The 24,975-nt window shown below is 50.4% G+C and overlaps 1 protein-coding gene across 1 annotated transcript in view; it reads left to right on the top strand.

The window, feature by feature from the left end:
• ipo9 (importin 9) overlaps positions 1-24,975 on the top strand; it is a 141,662-nt gene that overhangs the window by 10,588 nt on the left and 106,099 nt on the right. The window contains exons 3-4 of the mRNA XM_086011802.1: positions 19,582-19,713; positions 20,607-20,693. Coding sequence (XP_085867928.1) covers positions 19,582-19,713; positions 20,607-20,693 — 219 coding nt within the window. The remainder of the gene's footprint in view (positions 1-19,581; positions 19,714-20,606; positions 20,694-24,975) is intronic.

Genomic DNA, 24,975 nt, shown 5'->3' with positions numbered 1-24,975 from the left:
TGTACCCACCAGTACTGTACCCCAGTGTTATACAGCGACAGACCTGTACCCCAGTACTGTACCCGTGTTATACAGTGATGGACCTGTACTGCCCAGTACTGTACCCCAGTGTTATACAGTGACAGACCTGCACCCCAGTACTGTCCCCCAGTGGTATACAGTGACAGACCTGTACCCCCCAGTACTGTACCCCAGTGTTATACAGTGACAGACCTGTACCCCCAGCACTGTCCCCCAGTTTTATACAGTGACAGACCTGTACCCGCAGTACTGTACCCCAGTGTAATACAGTGACAGACCTGTACCCCCAGTACTGTACCCCAGTGTTATACAGTGACAGACCTGTACCCCAGTCTTATACAGTGACAGACCTGTACCCTCCAGTACTGTACCCCAGTGTTATACAGTGACAGACCTGTACCCACCTGTACTGTACCCCAGTGTTATACAGTGACAGACCTGTACCCCCCAGTACTGTACCCCAGTGTTATACAGTGACAGACCTGTACCCCCCAGTACTGTACCCCAGTGTTATACATTGACAGACCTGTACCCCCCCCAGTACTGTACCCCAGTGTTATGCAGTGACAGACCTGTACCCCAGCACTGTCCCCCAGTGTTATACAGTGACAGACCTGTACCCCCAGTACTGTACCCCAGTGTTATACAGTGACAGACCCGTACCCACCAGTACTGTACCCCAGTGTTATACAGTGACAGACCTGTACCCCAGTACTGTACCCCAGTGTTATACAGTGACAGACCTGTACCCACCAGTACTGTACCCCAGTGTTATACAGCGACAGACCTGTACCCCAGTACTGTACCCGTGTTATACAGTGACGGACCTGTACCCCCAGCACTGTCCCCCAGTGTTATACAGTGACAGACCTGTACCCCCAGTACTGTACCCCAGTGTAATACAGTGACAGACCTGTACCCCCCGGTACTGTACCCCAGTGTTATACAGTGACAGACCTGTACCCACCAGTACTGTACCCCAATGTTATACAGTGACAGACCTGTACCCCCAGTACTGTCCCCCAGTGTTATACAGTGACAGACCTGTACCCCCCAGTACTGTACCCCAGTGTTATACAGTGACAGACCTGTACCCCCCAGTACTGTACCCCAGTGTTATACAGTGACAGACCTGTACCCCCCAGTACTGTACCCCAGTGTTAGACAGTGACAGACCTGTACCCCCCAGTACTGTACCCCAGTGTTATACAGTGACAGACCTGTACCCACCAGTACTGTACCCCAGTGTTATACAGTGACAGACCTGTACCCCCCAGTACTGTAACCGTGTTATACAGTGACAGACCTGTACCCCCCAGTACTGTACCCCAGTGTTATACAGTGACAGACCTGTACACCCCAGTACTGTCCCCAGTGTTATACAGTGACAGACCTGTACCCCCAGTACTGTACCCCAGCATTATACAGTGACAGACCTGTACCCCGTGTTATACAGTGACAGACCTGTACCCCCCAGTAGTGTACCCCGTGTTATACAGTGACAGACCTGTACCCCCCAGTACTGTACCCCAGTGTTATACAGTGACAGACCTGTACCCCCCAGTACTGTCCCCCAGTGTTATACAGTGACAGACCTGTACCCCTCAGTACTGTACCCCAGTGTTATACAGTGATAGACCTGTACCCCCCCCCAGTACTGTACCCGTGTTATGCAGTGACAGACCTGTACCCACCAGTACTGTACCCCAATGTTATACAGTGACAGACCTGTACCCCCGGTACTGTACCCCAGTGTTATACAGTGACAGATCTGTACCCCAGTGTTATACAGTGACAGACCTGTACCCCCAGTACTGTACCCCAGTGTTATACAGTGACAGACCTGTACCCACCAGTACTGTACCCCAGTGTTATACAGTGACAGACCTGTACCCCCCAGTACTGTCCCCCAGTGTTATACAGTGACAGACCTGTACCCCCCAGTACTGTACCCCGTGTTATACCGTGACAGACCTGTACCCCCCAGTAGTGTACCCCGTGTTATACAGTGACAGACCTGTACCCCCCAGTACTGTCCCCCAGTGTTATACAGTGACAGACCTGTACCCCTCAGTACTGTACCCCAGTGTTATACAGTGATAGACCTGTACCCCGGTGTTAGACAGTGACAGACCTGTACCCCCCAGTACTGTACCCCAGTGTTATACAGTGACAGACCTGTACCCCCAGTACTGTCCCCCAGTGTTATACAGTGACAGACCTGTACCCCCAGTACTGTACCCCAGTGTTATACAGTGATAGACCAGTACCCCCAGTACTGTCCCCCAGTGTTATACAGTGACAGACCTGTACCCCAGTCTTATACAGTGACAGACCTGTACCCTCCAGTACTGTACCCCAGTGTTATACAGTGACAGACCTGTACCCACCTGTACTGTACCCCAGTGTTATACAGTGACAGACCTGTACCCCCCAGTACTGTACCCCAGTGTTATACAGTGACAGACCTGTACCCCCCAGTACTGTACCCCAGTGTTATACATTGACAGACCTGTACCCCCCCCAGTACTGTACCCCAGTGTTATGCAGTGACAGACCTGTACCCCAGCACTGTCCCCCAGTGTTATACAGTGACAGACCTGTACCCCCAGTACTGTACCCCAGTGTTATACAGTGACAGACCCGTACCCACCAGTACTGTACCCCAGTGTTATACAGTGACAGACCTGTACCCCAGTACTGTACCCCAGTGTTATACAGTGACAGACCTGTACCCACCAGTACTGTACCCCAGTGTTATACAGCGACAGACCTGTACCCCAGTACTGTACCCGTGTTATACAGTGACGGACCTGTACCCCCAGCACTGTCCCCCAGTGTTATACAGTGACAGACCTGTACCCCCAGTACTGTACCCCAGTGTAATACAGTGACAGACCTGTACCCCCCGGTACTGTACCCCAGTGTTATACAGTGACAGACCTGTACCCACCAGTACTGTACCCCAATGTTATACAGTGACAGACCTGTACCCCCAGTACTGTCCCCCAGTGTTATACAGTGACAGACCTGTACCCCCCAGTACTGTACCCCAGTGTTATACAGTGACAGACCTGTACCCCCCAGTACTGTACCCCAGTGTTATACAGTGACAGACCTGTACCCCCCAGTACTGTACCCCAGTGTTAGACAGTGACAGACCTGTACCCCCCAGTACTGTACCCCAGTGTTATACAGTGACAGACCTGTACCCACCAGTACTGTACCCCAGTGTTATACAGTGACAGACCTGTACCCCCCAGTACTGTAACCGTGTTATACAGTGACAGACCTGTACCCCCCAGTACTGTACCCCAGTGTTATACAGTGACAGACCTGTACACCCCAGTACTGTCCCCAGTGTTATACAGTGACAGACCTGTACCCCCAGTACTGTACCCCAGCATTATACAGTGACAGACCTGTACCCCGTGTTATACAGTGACAGACCTGTACCCCCCAGTAGTGTACCCCGTGTTATACAGTGACAGACCTGTACCCCCCAGTACTGTACCCCAGTGTTATACAGTGACAGACCTGTACCCCCCAGTACTGTCCCCCAGTGTTATACAGTGACAGACCTGTACCCCTCAGTACTGTACCCCAGTGTTATACAGTGATAGACCTGTACCCCCCCCCAGTACTGTACCCGTGTTATGCAGTGACAGACCTGTACCCACCAGTACTGTACCCCAATGTTATACAGTGACAGACCTGTACCCCCGGTACTGTACCCCAGTGTTATACAGTGACAGATCTGTACCCCAGTGTTATACAGTGACAGACCTGTACCCCCAGTACTGTACCCCAGTGTTATACAGTGACAGACCTGTACCCACCAGTACTGTACCCCAGTGTTATACAGTGACAGACCTGTACCCCCCAGTACTGTCCCCCAGTGTTATACAGTGACAGACCTGTACCCCCCAGTACTGTACCCCGTGTTATACCGTGACAGACCTGTACCCCCCAGTAGTGTACCCCGTGTTATACAGTGACAGACCTGTACCCCCCAGTACTGTCCCCCAGTGTTATACAGTGACAGACCTGTACCCCTCAGTACTGTACCCCAGTGTTATACAGTGATAGACCTGTACCCCGGTGTTAGACAGTGACAGACCTGTACCCCCCAGTACTGTACCCCAGTGTTATACAGTGACAGACCTGTACCCCCAGTACTGTCCCCCAGTGTTATACAGTGACAGACCTGTACCCCCAGTACTGTACCCCAGTGTTATACAGTGATAGACCAGTACCCCCAGTACTGTCCCCCAGTGTTATACAGTGACTGACCTGTACCCACCAGTACTGTACACCAGTGTTATACAGTGACAGACCTGTACCCCCCAGTACTGTCCCCCAGTGTTATACAGTGACAGACCTGTACCCCCCCAGTACTGTACCCGTGTTATGCAGTGACAGACCTGTACCCCCCAGTACTGTCCCCCAGTGTTATACAGTGACAGACCTGTACCCCCAGTACTGTACCCCAGTGTTATGCAGTGACAGACCTGTACCCACCAGTACTGTACCCCAGTGTTATACAGTGACAGACCTGTACCCCAGTGTTATACAGTGACAGACCTGTACCCACCAGTACTGTACCCCAATGTTATACAGTGACAGACCTGTACCCCCAGTACTGTACCCCAGTGTTATACAGTGACAGACCTGTACCCCAGTGTTATACAGTGACAGACCTGTACCCCCAGTACTGTACCCCAGTGTTATACAGTGACAGACCTGTACCCACCAGTTCTGTACCCCAGTGTTATACAGTGACAGACCTGTACCCACCAGTACTGTACCCCAGTGTTATACAGTGACAGACCTGTACCCCAGTGTTATACAGTGACAGACCTGTACCCCCAGTACTGTACCCCATTGTTATACAGTGACAGACCTGTACCCCCAGTATTGTACCCCAGTGTTATACAGTGACAGACCTGTACACCCCAGTACTGTCCCCCAGTGTTAAACAGTGACAGACCTGTACCCCCAGTACTGTACCCCAGTGTTATACAGTGACAGACCCCTACCCACCAGTACTGTACCCCAGTGTTATACAGTGACAGACCTGTACCCCCAGTACTGTACCCCAGTGTTATACAGTGACAGACCTGTACCCCCCAGTACTGTATCCCAGTGTTATACAGTGACAGACCTGTACCCCCCAGTACTGTCCCCCAGTGTTATACAGTGACAGACCTGTACCCCCCATTACTGTACCCCAGTGTTATACAGTGACAGACCTGTACCCACCAGTACTGTACCCCAGTGTTAAACAGTGACAGACCTGTACCCCCCAGTAGTGTACCCGTGTTATACAGTGACAGACCTGTACCCCCCAGTACTGTACCCCAGTGTTATACAGTGACAGAACTGTACACCCCAGTACTGTCCCCCAGTGTTATACAGTGACAGACCTGTACCCCTCAGTACTGTACCCCAGCGTTATACAGTGATAGACCTGTACCCCCCAGTACTGTCCCCCAGTGTTATACAGTGACGGACCTGTACCCCCAGTACTGTACCCCAGTGTTATACAGTGATAGACCTGTACCCCCAATACTGTACCCCAGTGTTAGACAGTGACAGACCTGTACCCCCCCAGTACTGTACCCCAGTGTTATACAGTGACAGACCTGTACCCCCAGTACTGTCCCCCAGTGTTATACAGTGACAGACCTGTATCCCCCAGTACTGTCCCCCAGTGTTATACAGTGACAGACCTGTACCCACCAGTACTGTACCCCAGTGTTATACAGTGACAGACCTGTACCCCCTGTACTGTACCCCAGTGTTATACAGTGACAGACCTGTACCCACCAGTACTGTACCCCAGTGTTATACATTGACAGACCTGTAGCCCCCCAGTACTGTACCCCAGTGTTATACAGTAACAGACCTGTACCCCAGTGTTATACAGTGACAGACCTGTACCCCCAGTACTGTACCCCAGTGTTATACAGTGACAGACCTGTACCCACCAGTACTGCACCCCAGTGTTATACAGTGACAGACCTGTACCCTCCAGTACTGTACCCCAGTCTTATACAGTGACAGACCTGTACCCACCAGTACTGTACCCCAGTGTTATACAGTGACAGACATGTACCCCCAGTACTGTACCCCAGTGTTATACATTGACAGACCTGTACCCCCCCAGTACTGTACCCCAGTGTTATACAGTGACAGACCTGTACCCCCAGAACTATCCCCCAGTTATACAGTGACAGACCTGTACCCCAGTGTTATACAGTGACAGACCTGTACCCCCAGTACTGTACCCCAGTGTTATACAGTGACAGACCGGTACCCACCAGTTCTGTACCCCAGTGTTATAGTGACAGACCTGTATCCCCCAGTACTGTACCCCATTGTTATACAGTGACAGACCTGTACCCCCAGTATTGTACCCCAGTGTTATACAGTGACAGACCTGTACACCCCAGTACTGTCCCCCAGTGTTAAACAGTGACAGACCTGTACCCCCAGTACTGTACCCCAGTGTTATACAGTGATAGACCAGTACCCCCAGTACTGTCCCCCAGTGTTATACAGTGACAGACCTGTACCCCCAGTACTGTACCCCAGTGTTATACAGTGATAGACCAGTACCCCCAGTACTGTCCCCCAGTGTTATACAGTGACTGACCTGTACCCACCAGTACTGTACACCAGTGTTATACAGTGACAGACCTGTACCCCCCAGTACTGTCCCCCAGTGTTATACAGTGACAGACCTGTACCCCCCCAGTACTGTACCCGTGTTATGCAGTGACAGACCTGTACCCCCCAGTACTGTCCCCCAGTGTTATACAGTGACAGACCTGTACCCCCAGTACTGTACCCCAGTGTTATGCAGTGACAGACCTGTACCCACCAGTACTGTACCCCAGTGTTATACAGTGACAGACCTGTACCCCAGTGTTATACAGTGACAGACCTGTACCCACCAGTACTGTACCCCAATGTTATACAGTGACAGACCTGTACCCCCAGTACTGTACCCCAGTGTTATACAGTGACAGACCTGTACCCCCAGTACTGTACCCCAGTGTTATACAGTGACAGACCTGTACCCACCAGTTCTGTACCCCAGTGTTATACAGTGACAGACCTGTACCCACCAGTACTGTACCCCAGTGTTATACAGTGACAGACCTGTACCCCAGTGTTATACAGTGACAGACCTGTACCCCCAGTACTGTACCCCATTGTTATACAGTGACAGACCTGTACCCCCAGTATTGTACCCCAGTGTTATACAGTGACAGACCTGTACACCCCAGTACTGTCCCCCAGTGTTAAACAGTGACAGACCTGTACCCCCAGTACTGTACCCCAGTGTTATACAGTGACAGACCCCTACCCACCAGTACTGTACCCCAGTGTTATACAGTGACAGACCTGTACCCCCAGTACTGTACCCCAGTGTTATACAGTGACAGACCTGTACCCCCCAGTACTGTATCCCAGTGTTATACAGTGACAGACCTGTACCCCCCAGTACTGTCCCCCAGTGTTATACAGTGACAGACCTGTACCCCCCATTACTGTACCCCAGTGTTATACAGTGACAGACCTGTACCCACCAGTACTGTACCCCAGTGTTAAACAGTGACAGACCTGTACCCCCCAGTAGTGTACCCGTGTTATACAGTGACAGACCTGTACCCCCCAGTACTGTACCCCAGTGTTATACAGTGACAGAACTGTACACCCCAGTACTGTCCCCCAGTGTTATACAGTGACAGACCTGTACCCCTCAGTACTGTACCCCAGCGTTATACAGTGATAGACCTGTACCCCCCAGTACTGTCCCCCAGTGTTATACAGTGACGGACCTGTACCCCCAGTACTGTACCCCAGTGTTATACAGTGATAGACCTGTACCCCCAATACTGTACCCCAGTGTTAGACAGTGACAGACCTGTACCCCCCCAGTACTGTACCCCAGTGTTATACAGTGACAGACCTGTACCCCCAGTACTGTCCCCCAGTGTTATACAGTGACAGACCTGTATCCCCCAGTACTGTCCCCCAGTGTTATACAGTGACAGACCTGTACCCACCAGTACTGTACCCCAGTGTTATACAGTGACAGACCTGTACCCCCTGTACTGTACCCCAGTGTTATACAGTGACAGACCTGTACCCACCAGTACTGTACCCCAGTGTTATACATTGACAGACCTGTAGCCCCCCAGTACTGTACCCCAGTGTTATACAGTGACAGACCTGTACCCCAGTGTTATACAGTGACAGACCTGTACCCCCAGTACTGTACCCCAGTGTTATACAGTGACAGACCTGTACCCACCAGTACTGCACCCCAGTGTTATACAGTGACAGACCTGTACCCTCCAGTACTGTACCCCAGTCTTATACAGTGACAGACCTGTACCCACCAGTACTGTACCCCAGTGTTATACAGTGACAGACATGTACCCCCAGTACTGTACCCCAGTGTTATACATTGACGGACTTGTACCCCCCCAGTACTGTACCCCAGTGTTATACAGTGACAGACCTGTACCCCCAGAACTATCCCCCAGTTATACAGTGACAGACCTGTACCCCCTAGTGCTGTACCCCAGTGTTATACAGTGACAGACCCGTACCCACCAGTACTGTACCCCAGTGTTATACAGTGACAGACCTGTACCCCCAGTACTGTACCCCAGTGTTATACAGTGACAGACCTGTACCCACCAGTACTGTACCCCAGTGTTATACAGTGACAGACCTGTACCCCCCAGTACTGTATCCCAGTGTTATACAGCGACAGACCTGTACCCCAGTACTGTACCCGTGTTATACAGTGACAGACCTGTACTCCCCAGTACTGTACCCCAGTGTTATACAGTGACAGACCTGCACCCCAGTACTGTCCCCCAGTGGTATACAGTGACAGACCTGTACCCCGCAGTACTGTACCCCAGTGTTATACAGTGACAGACCTGTACCCCCAGCACTGTCCCCCAGTGTTATACAGTGACAGACCTGTACCCACCAGTACTGTACCCCAGTCTTATACAGTGACAGACCTGTACCCTCCAGTACTGTACCCCAGTGCTATACAGTGACAGACCTGTACCCACCTGTACTGTACCCCAGTATTATACAGTGACAGACCTGTACCCCCCAGTACTGTACCCCAGTGTTATACAGTGACAGACCTGTACCCCCCAGTACTGTACCCCAGTGTTATACATTGACAGACCTGTACCCCCCCCAGTACTGTACCCCAGTGTTATACAGTGACAGACCTGTACCCCCAGCACTGTCCCCCAGTGTTATACAGTGACAGACCTGTACCCACCAGTACTGTACCCCAGTCTTATACAGTGACAGACCTGTACCCTCCAGTACTGTACCCCAGTGCTATACAGTGACAGACCTGTACCCACCTGTACTGTACCCCAGTATTATACAGTGACAGACCTGTACCCCCCAGTACTGTACCCCAGTGTTATACAGTGACAGACCTGTACCCCCAGCACTGTCCCCCAGTGTTATACAGTGACAGACCTGTACCCGCAGTACTGTACCCCAGTGTAATACAGCGACAGACCTGTACCCCAGTACTGTACCCCAGTGTTATACAGTGACAGACTTGTACCCCCCAGTACTGTATCCCAGTGTTATACAGCGACAGACCTGTACCCCAGTACTGTACCCGTGTTATACAGTGACAGACCTGCACCCCAGTACTGTCCCCCAGTGGTATACAGTGACAGACCTGTACCCCCCAGTGCTGTACCCCAGTGTTATACAGTGACAGACCTGTACCCCCAGCACTGTCCCCCAGTGTTATACAGTGACTGACCTGTACCCCCCAGTACTGTACCTCAGTGTTATACAGTGATAGACCTGTACCCCCCAGTACTGTACCCCAGTGTTATACAGTGACAGACCTGTACCCCCCAGTACTGTACCCCAGTGTTATACAGTGACAGACCTGTACCCACCAGTACTGTACCCCAGTGTTATACAGTGACAGACCTGTACCCCCCAGTACTGTACCCCAGTGTTCTTCAGTGACAGACCTGTACCCCAGTGTTATACAGTGACAGACCTGTACCCCCCAGTACTGTACCCCAGTGTTATACAGTGACAGACCTGAACCCCCCAGTACTGTACCCGTGTTATACAGTGACAGACCTGTAGCCCCCGTACTGTACCCCAGTGTTATACAGTGACAGACCTGTCCCCCCAGTACTGTACTCGTGTTATACAGTGACAGACCTGTACACCCCAGTACTGTCCCCCAGTGTTATACAGTGACAGACCTGTACCCCCAAGTACTGTATCCCAGTCTTATACTGTGACAGACCTGTACCCCCCAGTACTGTACCCTGTGTTATACAGTGACAGACCTGTACCCCCCAGTACTGTACCCCAGTGTTATACAGTGACAGACCTGTACCCCCCAGCACTGTCCCCCAGTGTTATACAGTGACAGACCTGTACCCCCCCAGTACTGTACCCCAGTGTTATAGTGACAGACCTGTACCCCCAGCACTGTCCCCCAGTGTTATACAGTGACAGACCTGTACCCCCCAGTACTGTACCCCAGTGTTATACAGTGATAGACCTGTACCCCCCAGTACTGTACCCCAGTGTTATACAGTGACAGACCTGCACCCCCCAGTACTGTACCCCAGTGTTATACAGTGACAGACCTGTACCCCCCAGTACTGTACCCCAGTGTTATACAGTGACAGACTGTACCCCCCCAGTACTGTACCCCAGTGTTATACAGTGACAGACCTGTACCCCCCAGTACTGTCCCCCAGTGTTTTACAGTGACAGACCTGTACCCCCCAGCACTGTACCCCAGTGTTAGACAGTGACAGACCTGTACCCCCAGTACTGTACCCCAGTGTTATACAGTGACAGACTTGTACCCCCCAATGCTGTACCCCGGTGTCATAGTGACAGACCTGTACCCCCCAGTACTGTACCCCAGTGTTATACAGTGACAGACCTGTACCCCCCAGTACTGTACCCCAGTGTTATACAGTGATAGACCTGTACCCCCCAGTACTGTACCCCAGTGTTATACAGTGACAGACCTGTACCCCCAGTACTGTACCCCAGTGTTATACAGTGACAGACCTGTACCCCCAGCACTGTACCCCAGTGTTATACAGTGACAGACCTGTACCCCCGTGTTATACAGTGACAGACCTGTACCCCCAGTACTGTACCCCAGTGTTATACAGTGACAGACCTGTACCCCAGTGTTATACAGTGACAGACCTGTACCCCCCCAGTACTGTACCCCAGTGTTATACAGTGACAGACCTGTACCCACCAGTACTGTACCCCAGTGTTATACAGTGACAGACCTGTACGTCCAGTACTGTACCCCAGTGTTATACAGTGACAGACATGTACCCGCAGTACTGTACCCCAGTGTTGTACAGTGACAGACCTGTACCCCTTAGTACTGTACCCCAGTGTTATACAGTGACAGACCTGTACCCCCAGTACTGTCCCCCAGTGTTATACAGTGACAGACCTGTACCCACCAGTACTGTACCCCAGTCTTATACAGTGACAGACCTGTACCCTCCAGTACTGTACCCCAGTGTTATACAGTGACAGACCTGTACCCCCAGTACTGTACCCCAGTATTATACAGTGACAGACCTGTACCCCCCAGTACTGTACCCCAGTGTTATACAGTGACAGACCTGTACCCCCCAGTACTGTACCCGTGTTATACATTGACAGACCTGTACCCCCCCAGTACTGTACCCCAGTGTTATACAGTGACAGACCTGTACCCCAGCACTGTCCCCCAGTGTTATACAGTGACAGACCTGTACCCCCAGTACTGTACCCCAGTGTTATACAGTGACAGACCCATACCCACCAGTACTGTACCCCAGTGTTATACAGTGACAGACCTGTACCCCAGTACTGTACCCCAGTGTTATACAGTGACAGACCTGTACCCACCAGTACTGTACCCCAGTGTTATACAGCGACAGACCTGTACCCCAGTACTGTACCCGTGTTATACAGTGATGGACCTGTACTGCCCAGTACTGTACCCCAGTGTTATACAGTGACAGACCTGCACCCCAGTACTGTCCCCCAGTGGTATACAGTGACAGACCTGTACCCCCCAGTACTGTACCCCAGTGTTATACAGTGACAGACCTGTACCCCCAGCACTGTCCCCCAGTTTTATACAGTGACAGACCTGTACCCGCAGTACTGTACCCCAGTGTAATACAGTGACAGACCTGTACCCCCAGTACTGTACCCCAGTGTTATACAGTGACAGACCTGTACCCCCAGTACTGTACCCCAGTCTTATACAGTGACAGACCTGTACCCTCCAGTACTGTACCCCAGTGTTATACAGTGACAGACCTGTACCCCCAGTACTGTACCCCAGTGTTATACAGTGACAGACCTGTACCCACCAGTACTGTACCCCAGTGTTATACAGTGACAGACCTGTACCCCCCAGTACTGTATCCCAGTGTTATACAGCGACAGACCTGTACCCCAGTACTGTACCCGTGTTATACAGTGACAGACCTGTACTCCCCAGTACTGTACCCCAGTGTTATACAGTGACAGACCTGCACCCCAGTACTGTCCCCCAGTGGTATACAGTGACAGACCTGTACCCCGCAGTACTGTACCCCAGTGTTATACAGTGACAGACCTGTACCCCCAGCACTGTCCCCCAGTGTTATACAGTGACAGACCTGTACCCACCAGTACTGTACCCCAGTCTTATACAGTGACAGACCTGTACCCTCCAGTACTGTACCCCAGTGCTATACAGTGACAGACCTGTACCCACCTGTACTGTACCCCAGTATTATACAGTGACAGACCTGTACCCCCCAGTACTGTACCCCAGTGTTATACAGTGACAGACCTGTACCCCCCAGTACTGTACCCCAGTGTTATACATTGACAGACCTGTACCCCCCCCAGTACTGTACCCCAGTGTTATACAGTGACAGACCTGTACCCCCAGCACTGTCCCCCAGTGTTATACAGTGACAGACCTGTACCCACCAGTACTGTACCCCAGTCTTATACAGTGACAGACCTGTACCCTCCAGTACTGTACCCCAGTGCTATACAGTGACAGACCTGTACCCACCTGTACTGTACCCCAGTATTATACAGTGACAGACCTGTACCCCCCAGTACTGTACCCCAGTGTTATACAGTGACAGACCTGTACCCCCAGCACTGTCCCCCAGTGTTATACAGTGACAGACCTGTACCCGCAGTACTGTACCCCAGTGTAATACAGCGACAGACCTGTACCCCAGTACTGTACCCCAGTGTTATACAGTGACAGACTTGTACCCCCCAGTACTGTATCCCAGTGTTATACAGCGACAGACCTGTACCCCAGTACTGTACCCGTGTTATACAGTGACAGACCTGCACCCCAGTACTGTCCCCCAGTGGTATACAGTGACAGACCTGTACCCCCCAGTGCTGTACCCCAGTGTTATACAGTGACAGACCTGTACCCCCAGCACTGTCCCCCAGTGTTATACAGTGACTGACCTGTACCCCCCAGTACTGTACCTCAGTGTTATACAGTGATAGACCTGTACCCCCCAGTACTGTACCCCAGTGTTATACAGTGACAGACCTGTACCCCCCAGTACTGTACCCCAGTGTTATACAGTGACAGACCTGTACCCACCAGTACTGTACCCCAGTGTTATACAGTGACAGACCTGTACCCCCCAGTACTGTACCCCAGTGTTCTTCAGTGACAGACCTGTACCCCAGTGTTATACAGTGACAGACCTGTACCCCCCAGTACTGTACCCCAGTGTTATACAGTGACAGACCTGAACCCCCCAGTACTGTACCCGTGTTATACAGTGACAGACCTGTAGCCCCCGTACTGTACCCCAGTGTTATACAGTGACAGACCTGTCCCCCCAGTACTGTACTCGTGTTATACAGTGACAGACCTGTACACCCCAGTACTGTCCCCCAGTGTTATACAGTGACAGACCTGTACCCCCAAGTACTGTATCCCAGTCTTATACTGTGACAGACCTGTACCCCCCAGTACTGTACCCTGTGTTATACAGTGACAGACCTGTACCCCCCAGTACTGTACCCCAGTGTTATACAGTGACAGACCTGTACCCCCCAGCACTGTCCCCCAGTGTTATACAGTGACAGACCTGTACCCCCCCAGTACTGTACCCCAGTGTTATAGTGACAGACCTGTACCCCCAGCACTGTCCCCCAGTGTTATACAGTGACAGACCTGTACCCCCCAGTACTGTACCCCAGTGTTATACAGTGATAGACCTGTACCCCCCAGTACTGTACCCCAGTGTTATACAGTGACAGACCTGCACCCCCCAGTACTGTACCCCAGTGTTATACAGTGACAGACCTGTACCCCCCAGTACTGTACCCCAGTGTTATACAGTGACAGACTGTACCCCCCCAGTACTGTACCCCAGTGTTATACAGTGACAGACCTGTACCCCCCAGTACTGTCCCCCAGTGTTTTACAGTGACAGACCTGTACCCCCCAGCACTGTACCCCAGTGTTAGACAGTGACAGACCTGTACCCCCAGTACTGTACCCCAGTGTTATACAGTGACAGACTTGTACCCCCCAATGCTGTACCCCGGTGTCATAGTGACAGACCTGTACCCCCCAGTACTGTACCCCAGTGTTATACAGTGACAGACCTGTACCCCCCAGTACTGTACCCCAGTGTTATACAGTGATAGACCTGTACCCCCCAGTACTGTACCCCAGTGTTATACAGTGACAGACCTGTACCCCCAGTACTGTACCCCAGTGTTATACAGTGACAGACCTGTACCCCCAGCACTGTACCCCAGTGTTATACAGTGACAGACCTGTACCCCCGTGTTATACAGTGACAGACCTGTACCCCCAGTACTGTACCCCAGTGTTATACAGTGACAGACCTGTACCCCAGTGTTATACAGTGACAGACCTGTACCCCCCCAGTACTGTACCCCAGTGTTATACAGTGACAGACCTGTACCCACCAGTACTGTACCCCAGTGTTATACAGTGACAGACCTGTACGTCCAGTACTGTACCCCAGTGTTATACAGTGACAGACATGTACCCGCAGTACTGTACCCCAGTGTTGTACAGTGACAGACCTGTACCCCTTAGTACTGTACCCCAGTGTTATACAGTGACAGACCTGTACCCCCAGTACTGTCCCCCAGTGTTATACAGTGACAGACCTGTACCCACCAGTACTGTACCCCAGTCTTATACAGTGACAGACCTGTACCCTCCAGTACTGTACCCCAGTGTTATACAGTGACAGACCTGTACCCCCAGTACTGTACCCCAGTATTATACAGTGACAGACCTGTACCCCCCAGTACTGTACCCCAGTGTTATACAGTGACAGACCTGTACCCCCCAGTACTGTACCCGTGTTATACATTGACAGACCTGTACCCCCCCAGTACTGTACCCCAGTGTTATACAGTGACAGACCTGTACCCCAGCACTGTCCCCCAGTGTTATACAGTGACAGACCTGTACCCCCAGTACTGTACCCCAGTGTTATACAGTGACAGACCCATACCCACCAGTACTGTACCCCAGTGTTATACAGTGACAGACCTGTACCCCAGTACTGTACCCCAGTGTTATACAGTGACAGACCTGTACCCACCAGTACTGTACCCCAGTGTTATACAGCGACAGACCTGTACCCCAGTACTGTACCCGTGTTATACAGTGATGGACCTGTACTGCCCAGTACTGTACCCCAGTGTTATACAGTGACAGACCTGCACCCCAGTACTGTCCCCCAGTGGTATACAGTGACAGACCTGTACCCCCCAGTACTGTACCCCAGTGTTATACAGTGACAGACCTGTACCCCCAGCACTGTCCCCCAGTTTTATACAGTGACAGACCTGTACCCGCAGTACTGTACCCCAGTGTAATACAGTGACAGACCTGTACCCCCAGTACTGTACCCCAGTGTTATACAGTGACAGACCTGTACCCCCAGTACTGTACCCCAGTCTTATACAGTGACAGACCTGTACCCTCCAGTACTGTACCCCAGTGTTATACAGTGACAGACCTGTACCCACCTGTACTGTACCCCAGTGTTATACAGTGACAGACCTGTACCCCCCAGTACTGTACCCCAGTGTTATACAGTGACAGACCTGTACCCCCCAGTACTGTACCCCAGTGTTATACATTGACAGACCTGTACCCCCCCCAGTACTGTACCCCAGTGTTATGCAGTGACAGACCTGTACCCCAGCACTGTCCCCCAGTGTTATACAGTGACAGACCTGTACCCCCAGTACTGTACCCCAGTGTTATACAGTGACAGACCCGTACCCACCAGTACTGTACCCCAGTGTTATACAGTGACAGACCTGTACCCCAGTACTGTACCCCAGTGTTATACAGTGACAGACCTGTACCCACCAGTACTGTACCCCAGTGTTATACAGCGACAGACCTGTACCCCAGTACTGTACCCGTGTTATACAGTGACGGACCTGTACCCCCAGCACTGTCCCCCAGTGTTATACAGTGACAGACCTGTACCCCCAGTACTGTACCCCAGTGTAATACAGTGACAGACCTGTACCCCCCGGTACTGTACCCCAGTGTTATACAGTGACAGACCTGTACCCACCAGTACTGTACCCCAATGTTATACAGTGACAGACCTGTACCCCCAGTACTGTACCCCAGTGTTCTTCAGTGACAGACCTGTACCCCAGTGTTATTCAGTGACAGACCTGTACCCCCCAGTACTGTACCCCAGTGTTATACAGTGACAGACCTGAACCCCCCAGTACTGTACCCGTGTTATACAGTGACAGACCTGTAGCCCCCGTACTGTACCCCAGTGTTATACAGTGACAGACCTGTCCCCCCAGTACTGTACTCCAGTGTTATACAGTGACAGACCTGTACACCCCAGTACTGTCCCCCAGTGTTATACAGTGACAGACCTGTACCCCCAAGTACTGTACCCCAGTGTTATACTGTGACAGACCTGTACCCCCCAGTACTGTACCCTGTGTTATACAGTGACAGACCTGTACCCCCCAGTACTGTACCCCAGTGTTATACAGTGACAGACCTGTACCCCCCAGTACTGTCCCCCAGTGTTATACAGTGACAGACCTGTACCCCCCCAGTACTGTACCCCAGTGTTATACAGTGACAGACCTGTACCCCCAGCACTGTCCCCCAGTGTTATACAGTGACAGACCTGTACCCCCCAGTACTGTACCCCAGTGTTATACAGTGATAGACCTGTACCCCCCAGTACTGTACCCGTGTTATACAGTGACAGACCTGTCCCCCCCAGTACTGTACCCCAGTGTTATACAGTGACAGACCTGTACCCCCCAGTACTGTACCCCAGTGTTATACAGTGACAGACCTGTACCCCCCAGTACTGTACCCCAGTGTTATACAGTGACAGACCTGTACCCCCCAGTACTGTCCCCCAGTGTTTTACAGTGACAGACCTGTACCCCCCAGCACTGTACCCCAGTGTTATACAGTGACAGACCTGTACCCCCGGTACTGTACCCCAGTGTTATACAGTGACAGACCTGTACCCTTCAGTACTGTACCCCAGTGTTATACAGTGACAGACCTGTACCCCCCAGTACTGTACCCCAGTGTTATACAGTGACAGACCTGTACCCCCAGTACTGTACCCCAGTGTTATACAGTGACAGACCTGTACCCCCCAGTACTGTACCCCAGTGTTATACAGTGACAGACCTGTACCCCCAGTACTGTACCCCAGTGTTATACAGTGACAGACTTGTACCCCCCAATGCTGTACCCCGGTGTCATAGTGACAGACCTGTACCCCCCAGTACTGTACCCCAGTGTTATACAGTGACAGACCTGTACCCCCCAGTACTGTACCCCAGTGTTATACAGTGATAGACCTGTACCCCCCAGTACTGTACCCCAGTGTTATACAGTGACAGACCTGTACCCCCAGTACTGTACCCCAGTGTTATACAGTGACAGACCTGTACCCCCAGTACTGTACCCCAGTGTTATACAGTGACAGACCTGTACCCCCCAGTACTGTACCCCAGTGTTATACAGTGACAGACCTGTACCCCCAGTACTGTACCCCAGTGTTATACAGTGACAGACCTGTACCCCCAGTACTGTACCCCAGTGTTATACAGTGACAGACCTGTACCCCCCAGTACTGTACTCCAGTGTTATACAGTGACAGACGTGTACCCCCCCAGTACTGTACCCCAGTGTTATACAGTGACAGACCTGTACCCACCAGTACTGTACCCCAGTGTTATACAGTGACAGACCTGTACGTCCAGTACTGTACCCCAGTGTTATACAGTGACAGACATGTACCCGCAGTACTGTACCCCAGTGTTGTACAGTGACAGACCTGTACCCCTTAGTACTGTACCCCAGTGTTATACAGTGACAGACCTGTACCCCCAGTACTGTACCCCAGTGTTATACAGTGACAGACCTGTACCCCCCAGTACTGTGCCCCAGTGTTATACAGTGACAGACTTGTGTGTGACACTGACCCAACCCCTCTCTCTGTGATACTGACCCACTTCCCCCCCTCTCTCTGCTACTGACCCAGCCCCTCTCTCTCTGATACTGACCCAGCCCCTCTCTCTCTCTGATACTGACCCAGTCCCTCTCTCTCTCTGTCTGACACTGACCCAGCCCCTCTCTCTCTGATACTGACCCAGCCTCTCTCTCTCTGATACTGACCCAGCCCCTCCCTCTCTCTCTGATACTGACTAAGCCCCTCTCTCTCACTCTCTCTGATACTGACCCAGCCCCTCTCTCTCATACTGACCCAGCCCCTCTTTCTCTCTCTGATAATGCCCCAGCCCCCCTCTCTCTGATACTGACCCAGCCCCTCTCTCTCTCTCTCTGATACTGCCCCAGCCCCTCTCTCTCTGATACTGCCCCAGCCCCTCTCTCTCTGATACTGACCCAGCCCCTCTCTCTCTGATACTGCCCCAGCCCCCCTCTCTCTGATACTGACCCAGCCCCTCTCTCTCTCTCTGATACTGCCCCAGCCCCTCTCTCTCTGATACTGACCCAGCCCCTCTCTCTCTCTGATACTGACCCAGTCCCTCTCTCTCTGTCTGACACTGACCCAGCCCCTCTCTCTCTGATACTGACCCAGCCTCTCTCTCTCTCTGATACTGACCCAGCCCCTCCCTCTCTCTCTGATACTGACTAAGCCCCTCTCTCTCACTCTCTCTGATACTGACCCAGCCCCTCTCTCTCATACTGACCCAGCCCCTCTTTCTCTCTCTGATAATGCCCCAGCCCCTCTCTCTCTGATACTGACCCAGCCCCTCTCTCTCTCTCTGATACTGCCCCAGCCCCTCTCTCTCTCTCATACTGCCCCAGCCCCTCTCTCTCTGATACTGACCCAGCCCCTCTCTCTCTGATACTGCCCCAGCCCCCCTCTCTCTGATACTGACCCAGCCCCTCTCTCTCTGATACTGACCCAGTCCCCCTCATACCCTACTTGTGATTTGGTGAAATGCGTCCTTGCTGACAGGTTGACCTGTTCTGTTTCAGAGTTCGGTGTTCACCTGGCTGAGCTGACAGTGGATCCCCGGGGTGTTCTGGCTATCCGGCAGGTATGTGGAGGATGTCACAGCGATATTGGTCCGTTAAAGGATAATGGAACAGGGGAACTTGAATGTTAAGCTTTGAGGTTTTTGACTATTTGGCATAGGAAAGAGTTTTGGTTAATTTATATCTAGATGTTACTACACTGGATTAGCAGGTCAGTGCGAGGCACCAGAGGGTTTTGTGAACAAAATGGCTATTGTGGAATGGAGAGCTCTTTACCCAGCATCTATAGTAGCAGAGAAACTGCTTTATTCCTGGGATTGAATGCTTGCACGGCTCTATCCCAGGGATAGAGCGGTTTCTCTGCTGCTATGGTTGCTGGGTAAGGAACTTTCCATTCTACTGTGAATTTTTACTGTACTGTACATACAATGACAATTTTAAAAGTGACACCTGCAATAAAAGGACAGCTAAGGTGTCTGTAATTTACAGGTGTCACTGTATTAAGCTAAACTCAGCACATAAGGGGTTGGATCCACATAACACACAAGCTATGTAAGAAAGTGTATTCAGTCCAGCAGTTGGAACCCGGGCAAAGCATCTGAAAGAAATGTGTGTTTTGCGTACTGTCAGTGTGAAACAGTGGGATTCAAATTCCAGTAACATCTTCACATCATGTGTTGGAATGGCTCCATTCGACACGAGGACATGAGATTAATGTCCTGTGCACGCAGCGTTGGGTTCATTATTGTGGCCCTGGGTCATGCTATTATATGCTACTCAATGTTGGGCAGTAAAGGTAAACTCCTGATCATAAGGGACATGGGGCCCACTTGCGCTGAACCCAGGAGAATATTGAGTGCAGATAACAGTGTAAACAGAGAAGTTTGGGTGATGCTGTGTTTATCAAGAAATGTAAATGATGAAAAGCATTTAACCAGGCACCTCTTCTCCACAGCTGGCATCTGTAATTCTCAAGCAGTACGTGGAGAATCATTGGTGTAATCAGTCTGAGAAATTCCACCCACCAGAGACTACCGAGAGGGTAAGAGCACCACGAGACTATGTCTCATACTAAGCTGTTAATAGAAATGGTTTTTGGCAGGGGGATGGACACCAGGATGAAACATTTGAGAGGAGAAACCAGGTGCACAGAGGACTGGGAGAGACAAATATCACTGGAGTAAAGAATAGTTCAGAAATAGGAGGGATCAGACGGGGCAAATGCGAAGCAGTCAGAGGTGGGTTTGGAGTGCATGTACGTAAATGCACGGAGCATGGTAAATAATGCTGGAGGCACATGGGACTATGATATAGTGGCAATAACAGAAACCTGGCTCAATCAGGGGAGGATTGGGAACTTTATTCCTGGCTACAAGGTATTCAGGAAAGAAGGGAAGGAACAGAAGAAGGAGGAGGGTGACAGTACTGATCAAAGAAGCTATTATAGCACTGGAGAGGGATGATGTAGTTGAGGAGCCAAAGACAACATCTATTTGGTTAGAATTAAGGAAGGCGCTATTATGCTACTGGGTGTATACTATAGGCCACCAAATAGTGGGAAGGAAGTAGAGGAGCAAATTTACAGGTAAATTACAGAAAGATGCATGAACAGATTTAAGGTGATTGGTAAAAGAACCAGAGGCGACATGAAAAACTTTTTTATGCACTGAAGGGTTAGGATTTGGAAGGCACTGCCTGATAGGGCGGTGGATACAGATTCAATAGTAGCCTTCAAAAGGGAACTGGATAAACACTTGAAGGAGAAAACATTTCAGCGATATGGGGAAAGAGCAGGGGAGTGGGACTAACTGGATTGCTCTTCAAAAGAGCCGGTGCAGATTCAATGGGCCGAATGGCATCCTTCTGTGCTGTACTATTCTATGATTCTATTCTAACTACAGAGTAGTGATAATGGGATCTTCAATTATCTGAATGTAGATTGGGATAGTAACAGTGTAAAGGATAAAGAGGGGGAGGAACGCTTGAAATGTGCTCGAGAACTTTCTTGATCAATGTGTTCCCAGCACAAGGAGGAAGGAAGCAGTGCTGGATCTAGTTCTGGGGAATGAAGTGGGGTAAGTGGAGCATTTGGGAAACCGTTATGATTAGCTTCAGGTTTAGAATAGCTGTGGAAAAGGACAAGGAACAATCAAGTGTAAAAATAGTTATCTGGAGGAGGGCTAATTTCAGTGATTTGAAAAGGGATCTGACCCAGGTGTATTGGAATCAAAAATTGGCAGGTAAAACAGTAACTGAACAATGGGAGGCCTTCAAAGAGGAGATGGTTCAGGTACAGAGTAGACACATTCCCACGAGGAGGAAAGGAAGAGCCTCCAAAGCTAGAGCTCCCTGGACAACAAAACATAGAGAGATTAAAATGAGACAGAAAAAGGAGGCTTATGACAAATGTAAGGTTCATAATGTAGTGGAGAACCAAGCTAAAGAAAGTTCAGAGGAGATCTAAAAAAAAAAGGAATGAGAGGGGCAAAGAGAGAGTATGAGAATAGATTAGCGGCTAACATAAAAGGGATCCCAAACTTATTTTATAAACATAAATAGTAAAAGGGTAGTCAATGGGGCCGATTAGAGACCAAAAAGGAGATGATCTTGTGGAGGCAGAGGGCATGGCTGAGATACTAAATGAGTACTGCGAATCTGTCTTCACCAGAGAGGAGGATGCTTCCATGGTAGCAGTAAAGGAGGAGGTGGTAGCAGTAGTGGATAAGATTAAAAAATAGATAAAGATGAGGTATTTTAACCGGCACCTAAATATCCGGAAATCTCTCTTAACCGGCAAAATTCAGGAGTAGGTTCTGAATCTGTGGCCGTGCAACAGGGACTCCTGGATCTGTGGCCGTGTAACAGGGACTCCTGCACAAGTGCCGTGTAACCGGGGCTCCTGCACCTGTGGCCATGTACGGGCCTCTCGTACCTTGCTAAGTATACCTCTCTGTAATCCGGACTTTTTGATCAACCGGCACCACGCTGGTCCCGTCGGTGCCGGATAAAAAAGAGTTTCCTGTAAAAGGTTGGCAGTCCTCAAAGTAGAAAAGTCAACCAGTCCGAATGAGATACATCCAATGTTCCCTCCAAGCTGCGCGGCTGGTTTTTAAATGCAAAAACAGTACATGAGCGAAACATAGAAACATAGAAGATAGGAGCAGGAGTAGGCCATTCGGCCCCTCGAGCCTGCTCCGCCATTCAATGAGATCATGGCTGATCATCCAAATTCAGTACCCTGTCCCTGCCTTCTCCCCATATCCCTTGATCCCTTTAGCCTTAAGAAATATATCCAACTCCTTCTTGAATATATTTAATGAGGCCTCCACTGCCTTCTGTGGTAGAGAATTCCACAGGTTCACCACTCTCTGGGTGAAGAAATTCCTCCTCATCTCTGTCCTAAATGGCTTACCCCTTATCCTTAGACTGTGACCCCTGGTTCTGGACTCCCCCGCCATCGGGAACATCCTTCCTGCATCCAGTCTGTCCAGCCCTGTTAGAATTTTGTAAGTTTCAATGAGATCCCCTCTCATTCTAAACTCCAGCGAGTATAAGCCCAATTGACCCAATCTCTCCTCATACGTCATTCCTGCCATCCCAGGTATCAGTCTGATGAATCTTCGCTGCACTTCCTCCGTGGCAAGAACATCTTTCCTCAGATAAGGCGACCAAAACTGCACACAATACTCAAGGTGTGGTCTCACCAAGGCCCTGTACAACTGCAGCAAGACATCCTTGTTCTTGTACTCGAACCCTCTCGCTACGAAGGCCAACATACCATTTGCCTTCTTAACCGCCTGCATGCTTACCTTCAGCGACTGGTGCACAAGGACACCCAGGTCTTGTTGCACTTCCCCTTCTCCCAATCTATTGCCGTTCAGATAATAATTTGCCTTCCTGTTTTTGCCACCAAAGTGGATAACCTCGCATTTATCCACATTACAGGAAACTTTGGTTTATCCGGAGGTTATATGTCCGGAATACTCGATCTAACGGCAAAAATCAGGAGCCGTTTTCTATATGTTTTTTTAGTTCTCGTTGCTTTTTTTTTCCCAGTCAAGCACTGCAAGGTCTGTAGCTATAGCAACAGCTTCAGCTACAGACGCTTGCAGCTGCAGCTGACTATTTTGAAGCTGTTGCTAAGCAACAGGGTTTGTTGATTCACACGGAGCTTCTCAGTTCTGTATGTTTAAACATTAACTCTGGTATGTCCGGCACTTTTGCTGTTACGGCACCAGCTCGGTCCCGTCAGTGCTGGATATCAGAAAGTTTCCTGTATACTGCATCTGTCATGCTTCTGCCCAATCACCCAACCTGTCCAAATCATACTGGAGTGTCACTGCATCCTCCTCACAGCACACACGCCCACCCAGCTTTGTGTTGTCTGCAAACTTGGAGATATTACATCTAGTTCCCTCATCTAGATCATTTATATATATATTGTGAATAGCTGGGGTCCTAGGACCGATCCCTGCGGTACCCCACTAGTCACTGCCTGCCACTCGGAAAAAGACCCGTTTATTCCAACTCTTTGCTTCTTGTCTGCCAACCAGTTCTTTATCCAAGTCAGTGCCTTGCCCCCAATCCCATGTGCCTTAACTTTACACGCTAATCTCTTATGCGGGACCTTATCGAAAGCCTTCTGAAAGTCCAAATACACCACATCCACTGGTTCTCCCTTATCTATTTTACCAGTTACATCCTCAAAAAATTCCAGTAGATTAGGCAAGCACGATTTACCTTTTGTAAATCCATGTTGACTTTGTCCGATCCTGTCACTGTTTTCCAAGTGTTCTGCTATTACATCTTTTATAATGGACTCTAGCATTTTCTCCACGACCGATGTCAGGCTTATCGGTCTTTAATTACCCGTTTTCTCTCTACCACCTTTTTTGAATAGTGGGGTAACGTTAGCTACCCTCCAAGCCATGGGAACTGTTCCAGAGTCTATCGAATTTTGGAAGATGACCAGCAATGCATCTACTATTTCTAGGGCCACTTCCTTAAGTACCCTAGGATGTAGATTATCAGGCCCCGGGGATTTATCGGCCTTCAATCCCGTCAATTTCCCTAACACCATTTCCCTACAAATACTGATTTCTTTCAGTTCCACCCTCTCATTAGACCCTATGTTCCCCGACATCTCTGGGAGGTTATTTGTGTCCTCCTTTGTGAAGACAGAGCCAAAGTATGTATTTAATTGGTCTGCCATTTCTTTGTTCCCCATTATAAATTCCCCCTGATTCTGACTGCAAGGGACCTACGCTTGACTTCACCCATCTTTTTCTCTTCACATATGTATAAAAGCTTTTACAGTCAGTTTT

This window comes from Somniosus microcephalus, chromosome 18, assembly GCF_052327205.1.
Source record: "Somniosus microcephalus isolate GS21.2 chromosome 18, FLI_Smic_1.0, whole genome shotgun sequence".
NCBI lineage: Eukaryota > Metazoa > Chordata > Chondrichthyes > Squaliformes > Somniosidae > Somniosus > Somniosus microcephalus.
Note: the sequence above shows the minus strand (reverse complement) of the source record. Positions and strands in the feature narration are given on the sequence as shown.